The sequence below is a fragment of the Macrobrachium nipponense genome, chromosome 23 (genome assembly GCF_015104395.2).
Source record: "Macrobrachium nipponense isolate FS-2020 chromosome 23, ASM1510439v2, whole genome shotgun sequence".
In the NCBI taxonomy this organism is placed as follows: Eukaryota; Metazoa; Arthropoda; class Malacostraca; order Decapoda; family Palaemonidae; genus Macrobrachium; species Macrobrachium nipponense.
In genome coordinates, this window is record NC_061090.1 from 13404614 (window position 1) to 13412113 (window position 7500).

At 36.9% G+C, this 7500-nt stretch overlaps 1 protein-coding gene across 2 annotated transcripts in view; it reads right to left on the reverse strand.

Moving 5' to 3' along the window:
* LOC135198674 (protein mesh-like) overlaps window positions 1–7500 on the reverse strand; it is a 56628-nt gene that overhangs the window by 30335 nt on the left and 18793 nt on the right. For both annotated transcript variants that reach the window (XM_064226501.1, XM_064226490.1), the window contains exons 5-7: window positions 2069–2252; window positions 1492–1629; window positions 556–724 (exon numbers count right to left, since the gene is read on the reverse strand). In XM_064226501.1, the coding sequence (XP_064082571.1) occupies window positions 556–724; window positions 1492–1629; window positions 2069–2252 (491 nt within the window). The remainder of the gene's footprint in view (window positions 1–555; window positions 725–1491; window positions 1630–2068; window positions 2253–7500) is intronic.

Sequence of the window (7500 nt, forward strand, 5' to 3'; positions counted from 1 at the left end):
AGTTTTTTATGTCTTGAAGTTCTCAGTAACCAGTAGAGCCGTATAACGTTCATTACGTAATGTAAAAGCGTTATTTAAACAGAGCACACTTATTATTACCTCTAGACCATATTTTTAAATTCTCATGGGCGCTGAAGTGTGAAAAAATTACGGAATCTGGACAGCTAAGCATGACGTAACCGAAGCAGAGAACCAGGGCCACTGCCGAGAACTCGAGAGTTACTACGGTGAGATGAGCAAATACCACTGTACACGAAACAGTGATTCAAAAGAACACAATAGACCGATGATCTTTACAATGCCTTTAAGAATAAAGTTTCCTCTATTTCAATTACATAATAGCAAATCGATGCTGGGTTCCATACTTCAATAATACCAAGGTCCTTTAAAAAACCTTGGGTCATACATTTCTTACCAATAGCCTCGAGAGTATTTAGAAATGTTCCCCATGATGTGGCGTCTGCAACGAGACGTGCAACGTATTACAGGTAAGAGCAAAGAAAAGCCATAACAAGCATTGCTTCACTTCGAGATGCAAACCCGAGCATCACTGACCTTCTTCTCTCCTGCAGCATCCGGCGAGAATCTTCTCGTCGATTCTGAAGATGTGTCTTCCGGGGAATCCGTTGGCGAAGCCAGCTACTGAAAGGTCCCGGATGTAAAGCTTTTGGCTGTAAGGGGTGTATTCATAAGACCTCGTTCCGTTGCCGGCGTTGAAGCCCACCTGGTCCCAAAAAAACACGATTAAAAGAAAAATGATTCCTCTGTAAATATGAGTCACAACACTAAGCCGTATTCTCAGAAGACATAACACAGAGAGGATACAGGGAAATGCCTCCAGCTACATACAGATGGCCGCCGAAGGAGACGGAACTGGCTAAGAGGTAAAAGAAAGTAACAAATATCTACGAAACACCGATTAAATGAGATGAAGGAAAATAGGACATTGGCATTATCACAAGAGGAAATAGGGAGAGGTAAGGAATGACAAACCTATTATTATAATAATAAAAATTTTAGAAAAGTAAAAACAAAAAATGGCAATCAGAGGGCAGGAAAGAAACCCAGAGTGATGAAAAGAGTAAAGAAACAGTATCTACATCCTAATACTTGGATGATCAAAACTTTGTATAATGATAATTTTTTTAATACACAAGTAAATTAACATGTATATAGAACTTAGACCAAAGGCCAAGTGCTGCGACTTATGAGGTCATTCAACGTTGAAAGAGAAATTGAGAGAGAAAATGTTTGAAAGGTGTAATAGGAGGGAGACCTCGCAGTTACACTATAAAACAATTGTAAGGAGAAGATGGAAAGTTAGATGAAAGAAAGAGAATATAAACGGAGGTACAGAAAAATGAATGCAAGGGGTTGCAGCTAGAGGCTAAAGGGACGCTGCAATAAACCTTAAGTAATGCCTACAGTGCATCCTGTGGGGCGCAATGACGGCACTACGCCATACGCGGATTAACATGCATTTAAACTTACATAAGCAGGAACACCGCCCTGACCATCATCAGTGGAGCCTCCAGCTTCAGTGTGAGAGGTCCAGGCCATGTACTCGTAATTGAAGATCGCGTACGTTCGGATTTCGTCTGTAGCCACGACCAGCTGGAAGGTGTTCGTCTGCAAACAAATCATTCAGTTACTTTTAACTACTGTAACCCAATGAATGCTACTTGATCGTTTACGGATAACCTTTTGGTTTTTAAAAGATGCTAGAACTTGTTGTTATCTGTGCGCGTATATATATATATATATATATATATATATATATATATATATATATATATATATATATATATATATATATATATATATATATATTATAGTACACACACACACACACACACACCACACATAAATATTTATTTATTTATTTATTCACACATTCGTACAATAGTTAGTGTATGTATATTAGTAACAACAGACCAATATAATTTCATGTCCTATATATATATGTATATAATATTATATATATATATATATATATATATATATATAATATTATATATATATATATATATGCAACTTAATCTACAGCAACAGCGGTCCAGTCACTCACCACATATTTGGCCTGGGTATTGACGGAGCCTCCGGAGAAGGTGACGTTCTTCCAAGTGACGATGATGGCGTGTTTGGGCGAGAAGATTTCGGCGCCCACGATGCCCTCTCGGATGTCCCACTTCAGCCTCTCGCGAATCGTCACCCCCCGTTGGTCCTGTCGGGATGGGAGATCTCTCTCCAATCTGCGGAAGGGAGCAGGATAAGAAGTGTGGACTCTCTCCTTCTCTCTCCTCTCTCATCCTCTTCCTTCTCTCTCTCTAATAAAATTTTTTATGCTTATAAAACAATATACAAATAGATAGTTTTAAACCTCTTTTGGGGTTTGGGCACCCGAAATAATTCTCTCTCTCTCTCTCTCTCTCTCTCTCTCTCTCTCTCTCTCTCTCTCTCTCTCTCTCTTCCTTCCCCAATAAAAATTTTTTCTCTCTCCTCCCCATATTTTTAATAATTAAAATATACAATAGATAGTTTTACTTTTTTTGGAACCAGAAAGAATTCTCTCTCTCTCTCTCTCTCTCTCTCTCTCTCTCCAATAAAAACTTTTATACTTATAAGATATACAATAGATAGTTTTACTTCTCTTCAACCTGAAAGAATTATCTCTCTCTCTCTCTCTCTCTCTCTCTCTCTCTCTCTCTATAAAAACTTTTAACTTAATAAGATATACGATAGATAGTTTACTTCTCTTCAACCTGAAAGAATTATCTCTCTCTCTCTCTCTCTCTCTCTCTCTCTCTCTCTCTCTCTCTCTCTCTCTCTCTCCCCTATAAAAACTTTTATACTTATGAAATATACAATAGATAGTTTTACTTCTTTTGAGCTAGGAAGAATTCCCTCTCTCTCTCTCTCTCTCTCTCTCTCTCTCTCTCTCTCTCTCTCTCTCTCTCTCTCTTTTCCCCAATAAAAACTTTTTATACTTATAAAATATACAATGGATAGTTTTTTACTTCTTTTGAGCTAGGAAGAATTCTCTCTCTCTCTCTCTCTCTCTCTCTTCTCTCTCTCTCTCTCTCTCGCTCTCTCTCTCTCTCTCTCTCTCTCTAATAAAAACTTTATATACTTATGAAATATATAATAGATAGTTTTACTTCTTTTGGGCCCGAAAGAATTTCTCTCTCTCTCTCTCTCTCTCTCTCTCTCTCTCTCTCTCTCTCTCTCTCTCCCCTCTAATAAAAAACTTTTATACTTATAAAAATATCAATAGATAGTTTTACTTCTTTTGAGCTAGGAAGAATTCTCTCTCTCTCTCTCTCTCTCTCTCCCCTATAAAAACTTTTATACATTATTAAATATACAATGATAGTTTTACTTATTTTGAGCTAGGAAGAATCTCTCTCTCTCTCTCTCTCTCTCTCTCTCTCTCTCTCTCTCTCTCCTATAAAAACTTTTATACTTATAAAATATACAATGGATAGTTTTACTTCTTTTGAGCTAGGAAGAATTCTCTCTCTCTCTCTCTCTCTCTCTCTCTCTCTCTCTCTCTCTCTCTCTCCCCAATAAAAACTTTTATACTTATAAAATATACAATGGATAGTTTTTTTTACTTCTTTTTAGCTAGGAAAAAATTCTCTCTCTCTCTCTCTCTCGCTCTCTCTATAAAAAACTTTTATACTTATAAAAATATTACAATGGATAGTTTTACTTCTTTTTGAGCTAGGAAAAATTCTCTCTCTCTCTCTCTCTCTCTCTTTCTCTCTTCTCCTCTCCCCTCCATAAATAAAAACTGGGTTCAATGGATAGTTTTACTTCTTTTGAGCAGGAAAAATTCTCTCTCTCTCCTCCTCACTCTTCTTCTCTCTCCTCTCTCTCTTCCTCTCTCTCTCTAATTTCCTTTGGGACTGTCCCCCTGCAATAAACCTCCGTAGAAACCTGTCTGGTTGAAATACTTCAACACAATTTCAAGCTCGTTGTTTACGTCAAGGGACGGTTGCTCACAAGACCTTTATTTTTTGCTTCTTTACAGAAAGTGAAACACAACTGGTGAAGAAGATCAACTAGCCAGCTCTGCAGAGCGGCTATAGTAAATTCACATCAACCGTGCATCTAATGTCTAGGCCAGTCCCTTACGACGCTCCTGATTGGCTGTTAATAAGCCAATCACAGGGCTGGAAACTCTCAGTCTCTCTCGAGAGTTCACATAGGTAAGAAGTTGATTCCACCTCTTCTGAAAGACGTATCCCTCAGGAGAGTTGGAACTCTCGATAGAGGGTGAGAGTTTCCGACCACTTGATTGGCTTATCAACAGCCAATCAGGAGCGTCGTAAGAGTCTGGCCTAGACGTTAGATGCACGGTTGATGTGAATCTACTATAGCGCCTGGCAGCGGGCAACACTATTCCGGTATTGTTTGAACCGTAATATCATTGTTATTTTTCATCATAGAGAGAGAAAAAAAAAGGAGCATATTTGGAATCCTCGTGAAAAGTTCTATGAGAGTACGGAGTTATTTTTTCTCTATAACTAATATTAAAGAAGTTAGCAAGCCCGGATTAAAATTATACCCGGTTAATTAAAAACCATCCTCAGATCATATTTGGGACCGTCGGGAAAACTTCTATCAGAATAATGCTTACATTTTTCTCTACGAATAATAATAAAGAAGTTAGCTTGGCCGGATATTCGGATCAAAACGGAGCCCTGGTAAGAACCTTCCCCTATAAAATCTACATATCTGGTCCGACTTTGGTTCAATTCGGTCCAGTAGTTTCACCTTCTATAGTGAACTTACATACATACATACATATATACATACATAGTCCAAACGTCAGCTTTACATATAAGATTAAATAAAAAATGTAACGAACTTGACAACGTTGATATATAAAGTTCATGGATATATGCATATTACAAAGAACATAGAACTTAATGATAACTATGGGTAAAATACAACCTAAGTATGTATGTATGTATGTATGTATGTATGTATGTATGTATGTATATACAAGGATTGGGGTGACTTGAAAACTTGCACGTTTCATTAAACGCAATTTCTAAATAACCTGAACCATCTAAGACTTGTACGATCTTATAATGGAACATGAAAAGAAATGCATGAATTCAGTTTCACGTTTTAACTGGAAACCCTTTTTCGTTGAATAATGAAAGCAAAGAAGGTTGATTTTTTGTATATTAATCACTATAATCTTGCCTTTCAAAGTAATAAATGAAAGAAAACACTGTGAATAATATACCCAAAATATATTTTGTTACTAATGACTAATGAAATCAATAATAAAGCTTACAAATATAAAATCTCTTGAGCATTGCACAGTAATTGTTTCATCCAGTCAGCAAGTCTTTATTCATAATGAATAGCTTTAGCAATGCAATAGCTTTAGCAATGCAATAGCTTCAGCAACGCAATAACTTTAGCAATGCAATAGCTTCAGCAATGCAATAGCTTTACCAATATCATACTTGACAAACAATCTTGCGCAAAGAAAAATCTCAGCTGTGAACCGGAAGTGTTGTGTAAATTCCAGCCAAGAGTGAAAAGACGGTTGACGTCGAAGATCTCTATTGGATGAGAAGTGACTCACTTCAAAACTATTTGATTTCATTGGCTGACGACACGAAAACATATCAAAAGCTACCTCATTGGCTCAAAAGTACCTCCTACGTTTTACGTTATATCCGGGATCAGCAGCTTACCCAGAGTTTGTTGTAGATAAGACCGTTGAGTTGGCGGTGATAAAAGTAGATAACACTCCGATAACAAGGAACGGACTGATAATCAGATATGAATCCTCTTTTGTAGAACAACTCGAATCATACAGAAACATCATACATAACAACGAAATGACGAAGTTTTGAATTAACAGGAAACGAAGAAGAGATTTAGTGCTACCGCCTCATACTTAAGGCATTTGCTGAAGACTGGAAGGGTAACATCTTCTGGCCCCACCTCTCTACGAGAAATATATATATATATATATATATATATATATAGTATATATATATATATATATATATATATATATATATATATATATATATATATATATATATATATATATATATATATATATATATATATGTATATGTTAAGCCTTTGTCGAACCCTGACAAAGACCCTTTGGCCTCACCTGAGGCCAGTTGGTATCTTGTAGTTGGTTGCCGATAAGTTCCCTATCTCTCTCTCTCTCTCTCTCTCTCTCTCTCTCTCTCTCTCTCTCTCTCTCTCTCTCTCTCTCTCTCTCTCATTTCCCTATTCTGTCTAAGGTGCGTAAATCAAATCCTAAAATTACAAAACTAAAGTTTACTATGCAAGTTTAACAACGAATCATGTCAAATGAAATTATAGAAGGTGGATATGGAACCCATTAAGCATTACTACGAAGTAAAGTAAATAATTGCCTGGCAGTATGATATGTGGGGATTAATTCCTGTCCCCACCAAGTCTCTAAACCAACGCACATTTCGTTTGAGTCTGTTACACATAACCTTAAAAGTCATTGCTGTCATTATTTCTATTCTAAATAACCACTTCCCACATATTCCTTTTTACATGCTCGCTTATACAGGAGCATATCATGGGTCCACTGAAACATTCTGCCAGAGAACAAATAGTTCATATTTACAATAAAAATTAAAAATTTCTGATAAAATCACGACATTTCTAAATATCATTGATAAACAAAAATATCCAAGATAAATCCAAGATTTTTAAAGGTCAATACTTGCTTTCCCCAGAGGGAATTTCAATTCCTAGTTTGTCGTAAACACGATCAGCCATTTTCCATTCGCACAAAGGAATGAAAGACTCTTCGCCAGAGCCCTCGCATTTTTTTTTTTAGCGATTTTGTAAAACACGCGTACGAACGTATGTTTCCGTTTATACACCCAATAATCCGATTATAAACGGACCAAAAGATTCCAGGGTATTATGATGGAAATTTCCATCCTTCGACACATGACACTGTATCCGGGGCTCTCCGAACAGTGGTCAGGTCAGTTGCTGAATTTACTTCCGTCTTCATGTGGGCAAAATCCGAGAGGTCTCCAAAGGGACGGACAACGCTGAGTCCCAAATGATTGCTGTATGCTAAGCGTTGAATAAACTCTCAAGACACCTGAGAAATTGCGGAACAATTTACAAATACCTTCATATATATATATATATATATATATATATATATATATATATATATATATATATGCGTGTACGTGTGCGTGTGTGTGTGCGTGCGTGCGCGTGTGTACATTAAGCTACAAATGTCCTTTAGTATCCAGTTCGCTCTACCTCGGAATTAATATGTTAGCAGTAGGGAATTTTTGTTGGCCGACTCGGCCAACGAAAACGTTACTGAAGTCTTGATTGACATGTCCTCTGTGCGCTGGTGCGAATCAACGATAGGACGAAATTATTATCAACTAAAAAGTTCCCTTTCGGTTAGCATATATGACAATAAATTAACTCCGAGGTAGAGCG